This window comes from Daphnia pulex, chromosome 5 (assembly GCF_021134715.1).
Source record: "Daphnia pulex isolate KAP4 chromosome 5, ASM2113471v1".
Lineage (NCBI taxonomy): Eukaryota > Metazoa > Arthropoda > Branchiopoda > Diplostraca > Daphniidae > Daphnia > Daphnia pulex.
Genome location: NC_060021.1, coordinates 9348808 through 9369894, shown reverse-complemented (window position 1 = coordinate 9369894; position 21087 = coordinate 9348808). Strand labels below are relative to the sequence as shown.

At 44.6% G+C, this 21087-nt stretch overlaps 1 protein-coding gene across 4 annotated transcripts in view; it reads right to left on the bottom strand.

Moving 5' to 3' along the window:
* Positions 1–14327, bottom strand: part of LOC124194386 (neural cell adhesion molecule 2-like) — a 44607-nt gene extending 30280 nt beyond the window's left edge. Inside the window, exons 1-4 of one of the 4 annotated variants that reach the window (XM_046588551.1) lie at positions 14018–14327; positions 6616–7696; positions 2614–2652; positions 926–1058 (exon numbers count right to left, since the gene is read on the bottom strand). In XM_046588551.1, the coding sequence (XP_046444507.1) occupies positions 926–1058; positions 2614–2652; positions 6616–6985 (542 nt within the window). In that variant the 5' untranslated portion in view covers positions 6986–7696; positions 14018–14327. The remainder of the gene's footprint in view (positions 1–925; positions 1059–2613; positions 2653–6615; positions 7697–14017) is intronic. The other 3 variants (XM_046588550.1, XM_046588553.1, XM_046588552.1) reach the window with 3 other exon arrangements.
* Between the last annotated feature and the right edge of the window lie 6760 nt (positions 14328–21087).

The following is a 21087-nucleotide window of genomic DNA, read 5'->3' as shown; positions in this document are numbered from 1 at the left end:
GAAAAGAAGAAGAACTTTTTTTCTCCCTCCCACCCCCCTAACCAACGATGGGCCAGCGAACCGTGAAATACACCTCGGTCGGGGTCGAACTCTGCACGACAAAAGAATCACGCGCAGCGCAATAAGGGACGGCCATTTCTCTTCTTCTTCTTTTTCTGTCGTTGCCTTTTTGTCGGAGTTTTCTGGTGAGAGGACATAATGCCCACTCCCGTCTCGGGGAAAAGAAGTTGCCAGCGGAAGTTGTAAAACGCGGAACAAGAACAAGAGAACCGGTTTTTAACGGCGCTGTGACATCGGGCCCGTCGTTAAATTCCTCCATTCTTTTTTTTTTTTTAGCTGGGTGGTCACATCGAGCGAAAGCCGCCGCAATTTTATTTATAGGTAAAAGGAAACAAGACGTTGGGCCCCACTACGGTAACGTCTAAACACAATGTTTAAATGAGCTACCAAATTATCGTTAAAAGTTTTAAATGTCCCTGGCTACTTGTGACTACATCATCAATCGCCTAGTCTCCGTCGTCGTCGTCCACAACGACTGGGATATGTGAAGTAGCTGCAACTCGTAAAAAGTTGTTTTCTTTCTTTGTTGATGGCTTATAAAAATACTTTTTCTTCCTTCTGGCCCCAATGACGTCGTACACGTCTACTCAGACCCACTATAAATCTTAACTCGTTCCACTCGTTATGTTTTTTTTCCCTTCCACATCTGCCTGTTTGCCTGGTAATGAGCAGACATACTGTCCATTTGATATGGAACTGGGAACGAGTTCATATTCTATGAATGGAATAGGACAGTGGACTCGACGATTTAATAACAGACACACGATGAATTAGTAATCGTTTGAGCTAACTAATTAGAATCTTGCCCCAAAACACACAGACCGTTTGACGTAAGAGAAGAATGAATAAATCAGGTGGAACTCACGTGTAGATTGATGGACTCGCGTCGTCCTTGTAGAAGAGCACCAAACTGGCTTGATCGTCCTCAACAGGAGGAGTAATGTCACACGGCAGGTTCGTCTTGCCTTTCACCACGCTGACGACATGTTGTAACGGTCCTGGCGTTTCAAAAAAAAAAGGTGGAGAAAAATGAGTAAACAGTAACCAAATAGTTGACATTTAAAAAAAAGTGAAAAAGCGCGAGTCAGCATTCCTTACGACATCAATATAACAAGATAATAAAGCCATATCAATGTACAAGAAATAAAATTAGAGCAAAAAAAAATAAAATAAATGTCGTGACAGGCAAACAATAAACGAAGCCCGATATGGCGTCACCACTGCCGTTTTCTTCAGCAACCGACCGACTTTAAAAGTTTGAAACAGTTTTTAAAACTCGAGGAATTTTATTCAAAATAAATTCCCAGTTTAAATTACTTTTGATTAGAAAAAAGATATACTGTATTATCCCACATTAACTTTGTGGGAGGAGCCCCCTCCCAAAAAAAAAACGAAGGTTTCGACTTTATATTGAAAATCTATAGGCGTAGTTATTAACTTATTACCCTTCATCTGATCAAATTATTGCACTTCCAATCTGTTTACCACCTGGTGGGAGGACCAACAACCCGCCTATATCACAAATGAATTCTCCCTTCTACCACCCTCCCCATCCCAGTCCCCGCAACGTTCTAATAGCCTCATCCGTCTTCGTGTGTGCACGAAACGTGAACTGCTCCAACACGACCGGCCATAGTTTCGACCTTTCCCATATCCTTGGACGCCATTGAAGGACGCAGGAAAATAAGAAAACTTTTGTGTTTGTTCTTTTTCTCCCTCATCAGAAATCGGTATGTACTATACACTCGACGCCCACTTCTAACCCTCCCACCTGGAGTACTCAACCTCCCAGCGCGTTACAGGTAAACAAACACGAAAGACGAATAATAGCAATAATAATAATAATAATAACAAGGCCGGTACGTCCGCAATGGAAGTTTTCGAAGGGAAAAGAAACCCCCAGCCAGTTGCAACGATCCATCCACGTGTGTATTGTACTGGATGGGGGGGAGAGCGTGATGATGGATCGATCCTCCCGCTTGGGCTATCACCCCCTTCTATCTTTTTCTTTCCCACCCTCGTGCAGTCTAGTGTGTAAATGTATACATCATCAAGACGAAGAAAAACCCACAAAACGATAACAAGTAACAACACCTCCCCCTCCCCCGGAAGAAAATGGAGCCAAAAACAAGCTATAGAAAAGATGTGGGGGGGTCGCCTTCATTTGCTATGATGGGTGGGGGTTGTGAATAAAAATGCACGTCAAGATAAGCAGCCCAGCATGCGACGATGGAAGGCAACGGCCAGGGCGATAATGATGGCAGAGCATAAGTTATTATCGTGACGGTTTTTCACAGACGTTTGAATGCCATCCATCCATCCATCCATCCATCCAGCGGAGTGTAACAGGGTCAAGGTGTGCACACACACATCATCGAGTTGATGCAACTCATTCTCTCGATCACAAGACGACACAAGCGATAAAAAGAGAGGGGTGAACGGAAGTGAAACGTAAAGAAATCAAGCAGAAAAGAAACAACACAACACCCAAGCAGATGCTTTTGCATTCATCATGCGAGCTGCTTGGCTCTCATCCGACACATTCATCCTTACCTGTCAGTTGAACGATGTCGGTGCCCAGGGCTCCGTTTCCTTTGTTAAACAACGGTACATACGCGTTTTTTTTTGTTAAGATTTCGTCCCGAGTTAGTCATTCGTGTTAAAGCGGCATGATTGCAAAAAATGAAACATGATCATATGTAAGCTTATTGATTGTTTAGTTTCTTAGCCGCTTAACGTTTGGTTAAATAAAGAGGAAACACACACAGTTAAGTGGGACATGTAGGATCGTAGGAGACATTCCAATCAGCAATTCACCAACTCAGCACTTTATCATTTTGAAAAATTCAGTAAAAGTAATCAAAAATAAATCAAGAAAATTTTTAACTTTTGGTTTTATCGACTCCCTACTAGTGTCGTCCGTCTCTCACGGTGGATTGGTCTAAACGTTGCGCAATTTCTCGTCATGTCATTGAAGTTTGATAACCAATAACAAAAGCTTTCCAACTGTAATTTCATTACAGCAGACCTTCCGGTAATTCGATTGGGATCGATCATCGAGACGAGCGGTAGTCACTCGTAAAAGAGCTCCTACGATTGAGGGAAACTAAAGACAAAATAGTCGGAGCAGCGGCGAGCCATACTTTTGAGGCGGTACAAGTTATTTCTCGGGTACGAGCGAGAACGGCTCACTGGTCCCGTTCAGTTGAATAATCCATGTGCGGTATCCGTGCGAGCCAACTCTCTCAAAGTCTATCGGTACGCAGAAAGGAAGAAGGAAAAAAAGATAAAGGAAAAAAAGTCCAACGGAAATCGATATTATCATTCCCATGACGATAGGATGCGTGACAACTAGTGTGTACGTGATGGAGAATTGAACTCGGCCGCCGCCGCCGCCTCCTGCGACGGTCGAGTCTAAAAAGAAAACCAATAAGGCGAAACTTTTGACAACAACAACAACCACGTCAAAATGGAATTGCCCCCGGCGCTCGTCATTTATTAATAACGCGACTTGAACCATTTTGTTACCTAATTTGTCATCTAACAGTTGGGAGGGTTTCCAATTGGGCCGGCATGAGACGAGAGGAAATGACGCTCAATCATGTAGTTATGCGCCACTGCATCACGATTTTTCCAGATATTTTGCGTCATCACACGTTCTACATATTTTACAGAGTCATCTCATATTGGAATTCCTCGGGCCAAACATGTAGAGATATACTGCCGGCTCCAATTGTTGTCGACGAGAGACTGTACTGGCGCTCCACCAGGCAGGGCAGCCCATGCCCGTTTGTAATAAAACCCTAGAAATTGTTTCTTCCGTCGCCCAGATACGGCACACGGTCGCCGTGAATCCAATCAACTGCCGCCAGATGACGAAATGAGAAGTTGCGACTTTTTCCGCCCAGCCATTACACATTATGGGATAGTCGGGGGGAAACCTGTCGGGTGCGGATATAGACGCGTGGGTGTTTTGCTCCTGAGAGAGAGAGATGATGAGTTATAGACTGAGCTCCTATAGTTTCTCAATGTCTATATATCGAGTTGCCCACACGTAGTACTACTAGTTCATTACATCTAATAGTCAGCATCTCGGCTATAGATGGATGATGAAACAAGAAGCCGAATCAAACTAGTAGCCGGGGGTGGAGTCGGTCATGTTTGCGCCAATGTTTCATTTCCGCTCGGGATGCAGAGCAATCAAAACTCGAGAGGAAAGGACCTTCCGGCCACTACTGGCTGCTCCTCTCTGATCCTGATGGACGCCAATATGCGCGACTCATTAACCTATAGCCTTTTACGCCGCTGCCTTCAGTGTGTGTCTCTCGTCTCTAAATTCAGCTGTAACAACATTGTGGGCGCATTCAATTGGATTACATACACACTATTACCCCGGTCATTTTGTAGATCCCCCTCAGGAGCTGTATCAACTGCTGCTGCTGCAATTCCACCACCACCCCACCCTCCCTACTAGTTGTCTATCTCTGTCTGACCGGAAGAGAAATGACTTTCAGGTTTCGGGAGCAGCAGCACGGGAAATGGATCTATCCAATCTGTCAGCCGCGGGAAACCAAGAGCTCATCATTATTTATCGTTCAATCGAGTTGATGTTCCGCATCACTAGCCGCAAAATGTTACCCGTCGCAATATTTCTTATTTATTCCAACCGAAAGAGAGAAAAAAAGAAGAAGAAGGTTCAAAGGAACATTGTGGCCATTTCTCATTCTTATTATGAGGCGAGAAGGATCAGCCCAAAAGTCTATAGGCGAAGTAGGTACACGTCAAACGCCAAGACGACGATCCTTTGAAGAGAGAAAGAGAAAAAAAAAGGAGGGGGGGTGATGATGATGATCCAGATGGAAAAACAGCAGTGTCAACGCAATCTCTGGTCGACGGGCGGCGCCGTTATAAATGTATGCACACAGCGCCTCGTTTTACCCTTTTTCAATGCACTGCGGGAGGAAGGGGCTTATTCGTCGCCTCACATCATCAGCGCACAAGGAGAGAAGGAGCCGATCCTATTGTCCTCCTCTTTTCAAGTTTTTCAATCAACCGGCACCACGGCGGTTGTGTGTGTGTGTGTGGCTCCTGTTTTGCCTTTGCCACACCAGCTACTGTGCATCCAAGTTTCTTTCTATCCGTCGTGAATTCTCATTTCTCAGTTGGGCAATGGACAATCCTCGTTCACAGGAGAGATGGCGGGGGGGATCTAGGAAAGGAATAAAGACATCGATCCCTTTTGCTCCAACGTTGTGCCCTTAACGGAAAAAGGAATAAAAGAAAAAGGAGCCGAAGAAAAAAGGGGAAAAAAAAGTATTCTCTCTCTCTCTCCCAAGATCCATAGAATCTATCCGGAACAAGGAGCACCAACCAATCTCTTGGTGGAGGTTCTTTTCCTCATCCGCAGAGGGAGTGAGAATGAGATGGAAAAAGGGGGCCAAGATAGGGACTAATGTCAGGCCATTTGCTGTCGATTGTGCGATGGGAGCTCCTGGCGAGAGAAAAAAAAAGGAGATAGGAGAACAAAGTCACTCGCCATCGATTCCAATTGACTTTGAGGTTGGCGCTCGGTTTTCCTCAAACGGGAGCGAGGGGGGAAAAAATTTTCTGTTTTAAAGGGAATGCAGTAATATTGAATTTGGCGGGTAAAAATTCGATATCCAAAAAGTTTTCCACCCAACGAACGTAAGCCTTTATCGACAATAGAGGCGTAGGTGCAATCACCCTCCTGAGTTTGTGTGCGACTGAGGATCTCTTTGATTCTTAGGTAAAGGCTCTTTTTTTTTATTCCCGCAATCCGATGAAATGGTGAAATAGAACAAGATGAAAGAATCTTCCGGTAGAAAAAAAAGGAGGGACGATATGTTGTGTGATGTCGCCTTAGGAGCCCGGGAACAGACCACACTAATATCTACGACGTCTGCTTCTGGCGGATGGAGCCGGCAGCCCAGTCAGGGATGGAAGATGGATAGACACATACATGGGAGCAGAAAAGGAGCACCGGAAGATCAAAGTCTCTGCCCCTGCTGCTTGATAACTGTATCCAACACACACAAAAAAGTGGGGGGGGAGGCCATTTTTGATAGACGGGCAACGGGAAAAATAAATAAAAAGCTTTCCCTTCTTTTGTGAGATTATTGGACGACGAAGACGACTAGGATCGAGAGGAAGGATCGGTTGCTTGGCATATTAATGACCGGCTCTCTGAGTGAATCCAAAAGTGGGTAGTCGACTTGGACAGCAGGAAAAAGAGCATCGAGAATGGCTGGAAAACTTGATAGATGATATCCACAAAGGAAAAAAATCTCAAGCAAACAAACAAGTCCCCTCGAGAAAAATAAAAAGTAAATTCCTCTTTCTCTCTCTCTCATAAGGAGCGACGTAAAAAAAAATTGAAAAAAGCCGTAGGGGAGTAAGTAAAAAAAACAAGATGATGAATGATTTTAAGTGTGTGAGTTGCTGTTTGGTTTGATCTAAAAGAAAATATCTCGCCGGAAGAGAAAAAAAGTAGAAAAGAAAGTAAAAAAAAAGGATTGATTCCTTTATGGAACTTACCATCTTCGTCGTCCATGTCGAAGAGCTCGGGATCGTGACCGTGACACGGTCGACACGCCATTAGCGTCAAGAGCAAAAGGGCCAGCAGCAGCCGAGCGACGGGATGAGCAAGTCGAAGCTGCAACGCAAGTCTCCGTGGCTCCTTCGATCCCGTTTCACTTCTTCTTCTTCTTCTCTTTCCAACAACACTTTCCGATCCTCTTTCACCTTTTGCCTCTTGGGCTCCTCCAGAAGAGAACGGGATACGAGCAATCCCTCGGGATGTCGAGTGCCAGTGATGTCCGGCGACGTCTCCGGACCGTGACGAACCACCGTCCTGGGTTAGTTGCAGCATCCTCTTGACTTTTGAGCTCCTACCAGCGGTCGTCATGGGGATTTCCGTCACAAAAACTTTCCAGGATCCTTTTTATTTTGTTTTTTAGAATTTCTAGGCCACCCACTGTGTCTCACGTTATTCTTCTTGACGGGTAGGAGGTCGACGTGCGTGTCACTGTCACTCTGAGCTCCTGCTGGCGTTGATGCCAAAGTGACCAACGCTCAGTCTCAATCGGGCGGAGAAAATGAGGAGGAAAACGAATGGAGCGTTGCTCAGTCCAGTCCAGCAGACACTCTCGACTCCTACATGTAGGAGTTTATTAGGGGCACACAGTTGGAAGAAGAAGAGAAAAAAAAATCCGGATGAGAGAGAGACTGGCAGCGGCGAAACGTCTCTCCAGTCACGCACGCACGCACTTGCCGAGGTGCTGTGCTAGTAGGCCTTTGGTTCGTGTCAGCAGCTTCTGCTGTGCCACTTGGGTGTGTGGTGTGATGTTAGTGGCCTTCCGACAGATCGATGAGTTGGCATCAGCAGCAACGCCAACATTCGGGGACCCAGCGACGTGCTGGCGGCGGAGCAGCACAGTGTGTTGCGTACATTGACTCAAAGCACCAGGCCACTGTTATTAGTTGTTGTGTTGTTGCAGGGACCAGTCGTCAGCAATCGGCCCGTAACAACAAAGGCGCTCGATCCACCTCCTTATTAACTCAAAGCAGCTCCTGATTAGGGGTAGGCCTTCACCAACTGCCAATAGAAAACGACGACCTACACAAGGAAAAAGAAAAACAACGTCAGTCGATAAAGTCGGAGCACAAAAAACCCAAAAAAACAAAAAACAAAAAACAAAAAAAGTTTTCACGAAAGAAATCACGTCTCACTTAAGCTAAATGACATCAACAACATGTACACAAGTTGATTGGCACGAGTGAACAATCAGGATCTCATCAAATTATTCGGAATAAGGTTTCAGCCAGAGGGTTTCCCGGACAACGAGCGCTCGCATTTCGTTTTCTTCCGGGGAGTTTGTGTGTTTTCTGTCAGCCAGTTGGCTTGCCGCTCGCTGTTGTGCTCGCTGTTGTGCTCTCTGCAGAGCAACTTGGAAATTGGATGGCGATGGAGCTGGCCAGGAGGAAAGGGGAAAAAGCTGGCCGGTATAGGATACCACCTGCCCCGCTTTGCACGTCTGAGCAATTAAAAAGACACGACGGCCATCAAATAACGACGGTCAAAATGTCCCGCGTCTTCTGTTACGTCAACAATCAAGTTGGATGAGGTCACCCCCCTCTCATTCATTAGTAACGACGGTCGCATTTTCGTTAGAAATTTCAACTCAATTAATGAATCCGCCGGATAAAATGGCTGGCGACTTTCACGTCGCCGTTGGCAACCGACTAGACAAGTTTGTTCAATCAAAGCTCGCTAACCTATTCGTGGGTGTAAAAAGTTGAAAACGCTGAAAGTGACAGTAACACAGCGTCTGTCAATCGGTTCAGTGACAATCGAATTTCTTTTCCCAACAACTAGAAAAAATAGAATTCAGGGGGTGAATGAGACTGTCCCATCCAGAAGGATCCGCCCCAACCATCGATGACGTCGATCGACACAACCCAAAACGACGTCAGCCACATTTTATATACGTGAGCCATTTCTTTTAACTCCACACCCCTACAGGGGAAAGAGAGAAGTGTAGGAAAGTGGATTGACACGCAGCGAATAAATATTATTAGGCCTATAACAACTTTACGTTTGTACATTTGATATTTTGATCCAATAATGGATTCCCGATATTTTCCTGACACGTATGGAAATGGAAACTTGGCAATGGAGGGGGGAATACAAACACAGAGCGGCGGTCGGAATATCATTTGCAACGGCCGAGTATGCGACGGACAAGCGAATAGAATCAAAAGATGGATGAACGGATCTACAAGGGCGTGACGAGTGGGCCAGCCAGCCCAGATGTCCCAACCGATTCAACGGGAAATTTACAAAAAAAAAAAACCCTTTATCGCCGGCCTCCCCCCCGTGGAGAAGCCGTATCGAAACAAGATAAGAACGAAAGACATTAAACGGCATTTGGAAGGCAGATAGATCAAGGTGTACACTGTGTGCTGTAAACAAGAGCCGTGTGTGTGTGTGTAGAGTTATCCAGCGATGGGTAAACACCAGCTGAGCGGCGGATGCCACGACAGGGGCTCGGCAGCTGTCGCCTTAGTAATAGCTCCTCTTTTTAACGAGAGAATGTTCGTATTGTCAATTTTGAACTTTTTCAATTTTAAAAAAAAAGAGAAATTTCATCCTTTCATTGTAATATAAAAATGTACTTGTTGAAGAAGCCTATCGATGGTGGCTGGAATTTTCGCGATAGCCGAGCCCTTTTTTCCTGCCGGCTGGTCCAGCATAATGTAAAGTAAAGAAGAAGGGGAGGGGGGAGTTATACTCGCCAACTGTGAACTCTTCTTATTGTCCGTGTACCGAATATGGACACGGACGCAATATGGAGAAAGAGAGCCAGCTCTATCGACATTGTTGCAGTCGTTGCTCTTTTTCTGCTCTCTTTTGTCCCTCTCTCTCTTTCTCTCCCAACGGTTTATACACTATCCCTTCTCCTTTCGACTCTCCCGTGTCGATTAATCGGACAATGGACGGCAACGACTTGTGCCGTAGCGCTGCGGCAAACGATGAGATGATTCATCATCTCTTCTCCCATTTCACATTTTCTTCTGTTGGCCTGATGTTTGTGACATTTCTGATGGCCGGGGTTATAAAACTAATAACTACGTTCCTACACCATAATACTACACACGCGTATCGAAATGACGCAGCAGAAAAGAAACAAAAGAGGAGAAAAAAATAGACAAACAAATGGTCTCTCGCCACTGTGTGTGTGTGTGTTATGTTCTTTTTGACGGTGTTTCTCCATCATCAGAGTTTGATCAGATCAAGACGAGATCTGCCAGTTGATAAGAACGAGAGACTATGGACCATGGAGAAGAGATGTCCCTGGCTCTATGGCCAGCTCCTGAATTGTGTATAGAGGGAAACAGGAGCAGGAGCAGCAGCGGCACTTGATTGGATTGCCAAAAGTGCTGATTGGGGTGGGGTCATTACGTTATATACGTAGCAGTAGTAGCAGTAGTAGACGGGGGCTCTGCTGCTGCTGCTTCCCCCCTTTTTCGTTGGGAGCCCAAAAAGCCCGCCAGTCTTTAAGGGGAGCAGATGATGGCGCTGGAAGAGCTGATCGGATATAAGAGCCATCGTCAGCAGAAAAGATACACACAAACGAGACGGAAGGGAAGGAACGTGACCGACTCGGCTAATCAATAATCTTCTCTCGATTTTCAAATGATTATTTGTCTACGACCGGATCCAGCCCAAAGCCGACACAGCCCGCATCCTACTGTCTTCCTACAGTCATGACTTGGGCCATGAATGAACTCAACTCTAATTCAGACCATCAAGTACTGCAAGCAGACTGCAATCAAAAGCCCCCCCCCCCCCCCCTGTTTCATTATTGATTTCCTAGACGCTAATTAGACCGGAGGCCGGAATGGATTCGTTTCATCATTCTCTCTGCCGGCCGCTTTTCCAACTGGCAAATCAGCCACGTCTCTCGCGTTGCCATGTGCTGAAATTTCACATTTCTCTCGGGTTGCCCATTTTGATGATGTGCCGTTGAATTTTTTCGTCGGTTAGCATAGAACAAATGTGCCAACGCCCCCCGTTACAAAGGAAAAACAATAACAACCAACACCCAGCTGGATAAGACCTCCCGCGCTTACCCCGACCAATAGAGAAAAAAGAGTCTGCCAGAGTCCTGCTGTAGTTATGCCTCGCTCTACGGTCGATAAATAATTCAATAAGAAAATAAAATTTGACGCCAAATGGCCAACAGAGGCGACGACCTTATTGGGAGGCCAATATTTCTCGTGTCTTTCGAAATAATCGAAAGAAAACAGCTGGACCTGTTTTGAATACAAGTTGCGTGTTTTCCAATGATTTCTCGACGGACCCCTAGATGCGTGAGATAACATTCCACAGTCTATAAAAATCGTTGATCGATTCGTAATACCGGCCAAGGGTGCGGCTGCGTGACCGAATCTCTTCTGGCCGACACACAAAACGTCCCAAAGAAAAAGAAAAAGAAAAATACAAAAATCAAATCAAAAAGTTCCCTTCACATGTCGACTGTTTGGGGGTTTTTTTTTTCCTTTTTTTTTCAGATTCTTTAAGTGGGTCGTATTGATTTCAATAATTGGCTTTCTGACAGACGCAGCCTCTCTCCGCCGAGTGAAATCTGATCTCGTGGACTTTTCAGTTTCCTTACCTAGTTCCGCCCTTTTTTTTTATTCTACTTCCCATTTCCTCCTTCCCATGTCTCGCGCTCTTACCTTCATAATAGTAAAACAGTGTGTTCCGATAATTGGCACACAAAGATGACACGTCGCTGCGAGCGTTGCCAGCCACATTTCAAAGCAAAAGTCGCTCGGCTCACACAGCAGATGGAATTGACTCTGTTTACACTGAGCTGCTAGGATGTTGGGGGGAAGCAACCGCCGCGATTGGAATCACGCCCAATTATTCATGCAAACACATCGTGAAAGTTGCGAGGTAGTTTCATTGTACTCTACAGCGCGATAACATCGCCGATTGATATAGACACATCCGGAGGGGGGAGTGTCGCTACCTCCTAGAGCAGTTACACGTACATTTTCATTTTCAAGCAAAACAAAAAGAAAACCCCAAAAGGATTTAACGACACCAAAGACAAAAAAAGAAAAGATATCAAAGGTTTTTTTTTTTTTAAGATCTTGGCTTTAGATCTCTCGTATAACTTTCACGTCGTCCAAACTTTTTTTCTTTTCGGCCCTTTTTTTTATTCTTCCCGCAGTCGAGAGGCGGATCGCCAGATATGATGGGATCGTGATCCGGCGGACGGGAAAAAGGAGGAGAGCGAAAAAATAAAATAAAAATGTTTTTTCCCCATTTTCTTTTGGGATTTTTCCAATCAAATTTTCTTTGTTTGTTTTTTTTTCTTCTTTCCCCCCCCCTGGCCGTCATTTGACGCCGCCATCAACTGGATCCAATTTTTTCGACATTCACTGTATGTCAGAAGGAAAAAAAAAACAAAACCAAAAAACATTTGAAACTTGCGCGCGCGTTTTGGAGATGAGCCAAACTATGTGGGGAAGGTATAAACGGGTGAGCTTTATATTTGCTGCCTGGCTCCTCCTTATTTATTTTCTACCTCTGCTGCTGCTGTGGTGGTGGTGGCCCCCCTTATCTATCACCTCTCAAATAGATTCTCCAGCGGATCGAGGGGAACAGGCAACACTCGACGAGAGTTAGCAGCAGCCGCTGGGCGAAATGCTTTTCTAACTGGATGAGTTGCTGATGGTTTTAAGAACAGACAGTGGCGTCGTCTCGTTAACAGCCCAGACCGGATAACTCCAACACACGCCTTCCCCCTTCCTCCCTTTCCTTCCGTTTCTTCTTTTCTTTTTTTAAACAAATTCAATCCAGATAATTAATTCCAATCCATTAATTCATTAAATAAAGGCTCAGGAAATGCTATGATACGCAAAAATTGAAAAAATCCACTTGGATCGATTGATCGCATCCGGTTTTATTTTTTCTTCCTTTTCTCTCGGTGGCAGAAAGAAACTCCATCCGGAAGGAAGAAAAAAGAAAAGCGGCTGTCTGACCGGAATAACGGCGCGACCGTGTGTGTAACTTTCCCCCCCTTCACCCAGCCTGGCTATTCTGCTGAAGAAATAAACACACGGAGAAATAGACACACACATACTACTAGGCAAAGGTATACACAGCAGCAGGAGCATCAGGAGCAGCACTCTGGATCCTACAACCTTTCCCACTCCTTTTCTTTTCCCTTTTTTTAACGATTGTTGGCCGAACAAATAGACACAGACGCGATTTCAGCCAGCGCGAGATGCAACTAATGGAACAGCGATGGAATCCGACAGACGGTTTTTACCAATCGTTGGGTTCCCTCCCACGAAAAGAAAAAATTCCGCACGACGCATCCGGATGACCTTGTTCCGGCTAGAAACAACAACAAAAAAAATAATTGTAGAAAATCGAAGAGCTGCTGAAACCCTCGTCCATCAGAGTGGGGGTGGGTGGGGGATAGAAACGGACAGAGTGTTGTTGTTTTCTGTCTGTGCGCAGTGACGTGAATGACACTGGAACAGACTGGGCATCACATCGCAGAAGAGAGGAGAGTCGGACTTAATCGAGTCGGAAGTCAGTTGCACAGCAGCAGCAGTGATGTTTATATTAGCCGGCCTGTGAGCAGGGCCGGCCAGCCCAGGGTTGAAGGTGGGGATTATAGCGAAAGTTAGAAGAATACCAACGGCGGATGGAATGTGTGCGCACTCGACCAAAGACGCCAAAAATCCCGTCTCCTCTCGTGCTCAAGTCTGAGACCCCCTTTTTGACTTTTGTCCGCCTGTGACGCGAGTCGTCCGTGTGCTGAATCGCTTCTCTCGGCTCTCTCAAGTGCGTGACACGCCGGGTGGCGGCCCTTGACAGTATTGTGTCGCTTCTTTCCGTTTCTTTCTCTTTTTCGCGCAAAAGTTATTTTGGCACACACCTTTTCTACTTTAGTCTAGATAGTTTTTTTCCGAGGATCCTGTTGAAAACTTAATCCGAAACGTGGGGAGGCCATTTTCATTTCGCATGACTTTCTTTCTCTGCTGAACCAAATTGAGCCAAACCAAAGCGAGAACAAAACAATCCCGCCATTGAATAATAATAGCTTAGCACTTTAGTGTGTGTCCACCCACAGAAACGAAAACGCCAAGTGCACTAAAAGAAAAACGTCCCCCCAAAAAAGATTCAGACTTATTTCTTTTTCGTAAATGGCTGTGGCAGAAAGAAAAATCTCTAGACGACGTTATTATAACAGTGTTAATAGTGCGAGACCAATTATCTCCGTTGATTGACGAGATGCCGGTGATTCTGGCCCCTCTGTTCAGTTTCCTCAAAACAAAACTTTTCAACTACAACACACACGCAGCACCGGGCCCAAAGTTTACACGACAAACTGCGTTACCAATAACACACCTAATGCAAAGATGAACGTGGATGAAAGGGTCGACTTACCCAGTCGAATGGCGGAGCGTGGGCACCTTCCAACTTGTCGTGAAAATACAAAAGACACACACCGAAACTGCTCTCTGCTGTCTGCTCACAAAACACTGGAATTGAATTTTAATTCTGTGATGTCATTAGAAATCCGGAGATGAGCACAAAGTTGATGTGAAAGAAATAGTGTATGTGTGGGGGGCACTGATGAAAAATGGCTGATGAGCTGCTGCTACTGCTGATCGCACGTGGTCGGACTCGACTCGACAAAAGTCGGAGCGCTACTGGTAACCCGCCAGTCGGAACCCGCCAGTTTTTCCCTTCTTCTTTCGATTCAGGTGTGCCGGCAGCGCCACGGCGGCAGTTGACTGTACTATTCAGGGGGGGTTTTGAATGGGGAGGAGGAAGGTGGTGGGTTTTTAAAGGTAAGAGATAAAAAAGAAGAAGAAAGAACCAGGCAAAGTTGTATTTGTTCATCCGACCGAGTCTCTTTTTTCTTTTTGGGATGGAAAGAAAACAGGGTGACGTCAAACCGCAAGCCCAAAGAATGAATCTCAACTTTTGAATTCGGGCGGGAAATATAGTGTTGCATCAACGCCAGTTTGGTGTGGGGGGAAAATCCTAGACATCTGAAATATTCCGCCACTGGCTACTCAAATTCAATTCAAAAGTCAAAGCAAAAGTCTCAAAATAAACTTGCACACTGACAAAAAGGAATTGTTTTAGGTCCCCCCCGGAATCGATGATGCGCAAATTGATTGACTGTCGGCTGAAAAGAGCAATGCATTTGCCGGACACGACAGTCTACAGGATTGATGGATTCCATCAAAGAATCCATTGATTCAAGTCAAATCTTGTTATATACGTATATATAGATCCAAGCCGGGGGTGTGGAATTTAATAGAAGGACCATCACCTGGCGAGTGGCAGTTAACTCGTTCCATTTCTTTCTTCTCGGCAGTTTCATGTAATAGATCAATCGCTTTCCAGGCTAGCGGACATTTCTATATCTGAAACAAAAAACAAAAAAGAAGCGCAAAATCCCGAAATAAAAAAGTTGCACACGGACAAAGTCGCACACGTGCCCTTTTTGTGCGTGTGCGGAAGCCAATAAGATCGAGTCTAAACTCTCGACAAAAGGGGAAAATCTCTCATTCTCTCTCTCTTTTCTACCGAGAATATAACGTACATGTAAGACAAAAAAAAAAGTATACATATAGAAAGATGGGGGGGGGATATGTACAGCAAAAGTCTAAAGTGTCTGCCATGAAATAAAACAAAAATGGGCGGCGTGAGCGCGCTCGGCACGGACACCCAGCATAGACAGTACAATAAGTTTTTGGTATCAACTCACTTTGTAACTTGATCTCTATTGGATATCTAGCTAGCTAGAGCTGTATACAGTCTGTAAGGGTTCTTTCGACTTCTGGTCAACGTCTCTTTTTGTCTTTTTGGGGCTCTCTCCATCTTGATTCCTCTTATTCATAATACAGCAACGGGCCAAAGTTTTCCCCTTTTTGGCTTGGGCATTCTCGATCGTTTCTTTGTGTTACATCGGCAGCAGCTAGGAGAAGCAGTGCAGAACCTCTCCGCATGTATGTCTATTATAGATATTTATTTTTCTTTAATATTCGTCGGGTGAGATGAGGAGAGAAACCCTAGAAAGATGATGCAACTTATTTATTTAATATAATATAGAGCTAGATGTAAACAAAGTTTCTTGGAAATAAGAAGGGACTGCTGCATTTGGCTACAGAATATATTGGATAATATTTATGGGTGCAAGAGTAGCATGCAAGCTGATGGCAGGAATGAGGAGGAGGAGGAATATCTACGTAACGTGCCTAACTTATTATCGGGCCCGTCCGAGAAGTGCTCCCTTAAATTATTCAAATGAGGCATAGCAGACGAGTCTGAATTCTTCCTGACCACTCTCTCGTATCATCTTCTTCTATATCTCAGATATTCAAATTTCTCCTTTTCTGCCGCCGATTTATTTATTATTTTTGTAAGAATTTAAAGGTTGATTCATTTAACAAAGAAAATTTCCCCCTTTTATTCCGAAAAAATGCCTGGCCATATAAAATTGCTGCCTCATTGGAAACTAATTTCAAAACTATAGACCAAACAACTGCCAGTCGACATCACAATCATCATATCGCCAGTGCTTGATTGATGATGCTGCTGCCGTTTTAGTATACATATGTAGAGACTGTTTTAAATTTCCTTTTCCCTATTCAGAATGTCTATAAAATGCTATACACGTTTGTTCCACGTAGTTCCCCGGTGCAAGTGTGGTTTTATTCAGCCTTTTAGGAGGCGACTGCTGTTTAAAAAATCGGGAGGAGCTTTTCGCGGGATTCTTTCTGCGTGTTATTAGAGAATTCACGGGGGCAGCCCCGCCCTTTCAATGTGCGCCGGCTGGATGCTGTGGGTGTATACAACTCCCATTGAAAAGATTCAATTTCTATATGACGCGCGTAATGGTATAAACTATTATTATGTGGAGAATTCTTTTTGATTATAAATTTATTTTCCGCATGCGAAGAGCCACCGCATATATTAGACAGGCGCCAAGTGGAAGGGATGACGCAACAAAGTGCAGGCGGGTAGAATGAATTAATGGGCGCACAATATTATTTCGGCGTGTATAACAACGCGCGACGTGTTGACAGCATCAGTGCAGCCGTTGACGAGCTCTGACGTCATCCAATTGGGACCTCACTCCCACTCGCACGCATAGACAAAAATAAATATACAATACGAGATTGAAAAGATTGAGAAGTTGATACTTTTGTCTTTTTTAGAAATATAATGCCATTTGCGTATATGGCCCGAGGGACGATCAAGGAGCTCTATAAGCTATTTATAAAATAGAACTCGGGATTCTTAAATGCGCAGTTGATTGGTTGTTATCTATGCTGTCTAACCATGAAATAAATAAAAATCCATAGCTCTAACAATAAATGTAAAACAACTCAAATCTACGGATAACTGTGTAGATTTCTAGGAAACAAAATGGTCAGCAAACAGTTAGATACGAATCATTTGGGGTGGATGACGTGGTTTTCTATACTACCCCTAGAAATATTCAAATCTTTCTTCTTCTTCTTCTGGTCTATCCCATTTTGTCTGCTGTCCTTAAACTCCTTTTTGATGGCCAAAAGATGAAATGGTCCCGATTAAGAACCGTGCCATCTATAGAAAAAGACGAGAAATGTACGGCCGACTTTATTGGTTCTATCGGTCGGCGTCACACCGAACGTGGCACGGCAATCGTGAGAATAAATCAGCGGAATTGTCTCCTATATGCACAGCAGACTCAATCTACACCTCGAATCGGACAATGTACAAATCTCACGAAATTGAGAACTGAATGAACGACTGTTGGCGGGGGGTGGAGAAGGAGGCTTCATCATTTGTTGATTGGATCCGGATCAAACAGAGAGATGCGCACAATTGTATAAGATGCGATCCAAAAAGGCCCAAGCCAAGTTGCGGCGCGTGACTCACGTCTGCATGAATCACAACAATAGGACGACGCGTGCAGCTCTGCTGTGTATGTCCGGATATAATAATAAAAGAATCGGGGGGATTTTATAGATCGAATGGGGGTGCTGGAGTGGGAGGATGGAAATTGATGTACGTATGGCACTACATACACTCTAATAATTCCCCTTCAAAAAGTATACTATAGACAGAAAATAACGATTAAATACAAACCCTAGAGCAAGTAGAGATACGTCCATTAAACATAGCCAAAACTGTTATAGATGGTTGTCGGCGGAACGAATCGTCTTGTTTCGCCCAGCATGGCCGTCTATATAACCGTGAGTCCCCTCATTTATAATGAATGACTTTTTTCCTCTCTCTCTAGACCCCTCGACCCCCCTCAAAAAATGTGTATAGTTCCCCTAGTTCTTATTTTTGTTTGACAATTGCAAATGATGTTTCAATGCAAACCAAGCTAGCTAGCTCTCTCCTACGAAGAATGTGAGTTATTCCCATCCATTTCTTTCTTTCCTCCGACAAAAATCAACACTAATAGGATGTGTAAAACGTGGCGTTGTAACTATCCTTCCCCCCTTTTTCTGAAAATAGAGTCGACACGTGCGCACAGCGGAGGATGGACCTTTCGCCCGGTTTTTTGACGCAACACCAGGCCGCTCTTCTACATAGTACACTGTGGCGGCCCCACCTTTTTAACGCTCGCCTGGTTCTGATCATTGCAGTCGAGAGAGGGGAAAAATTAGAGAAAGAAAGAAAGAAAACGACTGGTGCAAAACTATGAGGGACGGAGGCGAGCAGGTTCTTTCCAGCAGGAGAGACGAGAATGAACTACAGATGAGCCAGCAGCCAAAGCGCCGGCCGGCTAGATGATGTAGCTCTCCTGCTAGCTGGCTGGCTGGCTGGCTCACTGTTATACATACATACATGCTAGCTATCTCTCCACTTGGTCGTCAGTCTCGTGTGCTGCGAGTTCCATTCCATCATGTGACATTGTATAGTAGATACAAAACTTTCGAGACTCTACGCAAGTCGCTGCGTGTAACTTAATAGTTGGAATTCTTCGGGTATATATGCAGGATAGGGGGCTACTGTTTTCCCAACCAAATCTATTCCGTTTTCTCTAGTCTCTCTCCAGTCTCTCTGTAGCTGGAAACGAATTGTATAATGTCACTTGGATATATACACAGGCGATGATGAAGACGACCTCTTTCGGAATCCAACATTTTTCCGCTTGTGTTCTACAGCCTACTCTGCTAGATGTACGTGTTCAACCTCACCCCCAACCCAACAAAAAACAAAAATATCATCTACTCTTATAAAGAAGAGACTCTGCTCATGTCAAGCTCTAACGACAAACTCGTTTCATTCCTTTTTGGTTTTGTTTTTGTGTCTTGATATGATAAATGGGGTCCGATGAGATCAAAGCCAAGTGGAAGGGACTCTTGGGATTTGGATGCACGAGACAGACAGGACATTTATTACGCACACGATATGTGTATACCTGTACGCAACCTGTGGCTGTCTTAGATATCAATCATAAATAGAGAAATCTGCTCGTTTCATTCCATTTCAATTCCACAATAATGATTTACAATAACATTTTACACGACGTTTTGGACTATATTATATAGTCACAAGAATTTCTCATCCATAGAGATGAGAGAAGATAATAATAATAAAAATAGGAGATATTCTTATCTCTGTGAACAGCAGTTCAAGTCTCTCTTATTTTATTTGTATTTGATGTATTCGTCGACGCCTACAGTTTTCTCTCTTTTAGATTCTTCTAGGCTGTAGCACACATAGGCGAACGTGTCGGGTCGCCATGTAGGACTCATCTGTCATAGGCCAGGACTGGGGAGCAGCAGCTCGTTTGCCCCAACACACATGAGGCTCTCCACCGTTATATAAGGCCATCGAGTGTATATATGTAATAGCTAAGGGAAAAATGGCCAAGACTTGTATATTTCGAAAGATGGATCCTTGCGCTGTTGAGTTTGGAAAGCATATAAGAAAAGAGCCCAGCACAGCATAGGTTGGCCATTTCTTTTCTTCTTCTTTTTTTGGCTGCTGCTGCTGCTGCTGGGCTCTCGATTTTCTTGTATGGGTGGCACCGGCGGCCACACACACCAAAACCGCGCCCCATTTTCGAGCGTCGTCGTCACAGCTAGTGTCTGATGTCTTGTCTTTTTTTCCCTTTGTGTCCTCGATCGCATCATCATCATCGTGTTTCATAGACTCTTTTTTTTCTTTATTCTCTCGCTTCGTTGATTCCACATTCTTCTTTAGCCCAGCGTAGAATAAAAGAGAGACTCTTCTACTACTATTATATGGCCATTACATATCCACACACAGACGACATTCTCTTCTCCTTCTTCTTCTTATTCTTTCTTCTTCTCATTTAGTTATGTATTTATTCGAATGTCGCATATTATCGAGGGGAGAGCTGGATGGTCTTTTGTGATGATGCTGTCTCTCCATCTTTTTTCTTTATGGATGGAGAGGGAAAACCTTGACTACTATTATACCAGCACTACTACTATCTCTCTATGCTGTATACATAATGTGGTGGCGGTCTGCTGCTGGCCGACGGACGGACAGACCTATAAGGACAGGGGACTTTTGACGACTGGACCGATGTGTGTGTGCTGGACCGAGTCCAAACACTGACCCCGTCATTATATATCCCTCGTGACACGAGAATAGAAAAATCACTAAGAGGGGCCGCGAAACAGCCACACACACAAAAGAAAAGTCTCAAATGACATTTCACGAGGAGGGGCTTGAATAAGTGTAATCAAGTTATGATTTTAGTCTAAAAGAGATTGTTTGGATGTAAGATAGTAGGCGAGAATGTGGGATTAAAGAAGGAAATTATCAAATACTAACAAGCAAAGTAGAGAGAGAATTGAAGTTGATTCTAATCCAATCACAAGGTTCACTGCTGCGCAATCAGCACGTCAGTCGGACGGACACCCTTGGTCATAGGGGTTGTCTATTATACACCCACAGTAGTAACAAGTACACATACAGATAAAAAGCGGAAGGGATCTATTAAAAGAGTTGTGCACCTCTCTAATCCCCCACGGCATTACCTACTACCGTACAGGATCAGCGTGTCTGTTGACTGAAGGAAAAATGGGCCCAACAATCAACGAGATTTACACGTCGCACCGAGCGTGTCAAAAAGTCAATCACCAATTGTTTAACAGTCAGTCAGAACTCTCAGAAGCCATTTCAAGAGCCGGAAACGCTTCCGGCTTCGACACCCGCGTATTACCCTGTATCCTACTGGCTGGCGTATTACAAGAAAACACTTGTGAAATGCGGTGGTGAGGAGCCGCTGAGCATACGGGCCGTCTCTAAATGCCGAAACAACTAGGCAACAACAACAACAACTTCCCCCCCCCCCCTTAGCCAAACATTTAGAGCGAAAATTGACAGCCCAACAGCGCGGGCATTCGGTAACAGTTACCTCCTCTTCGTCGTCTCTTATATATTGCCTTTCAGCAGGAGCGCAAGCCATCAGCCAGTCATAT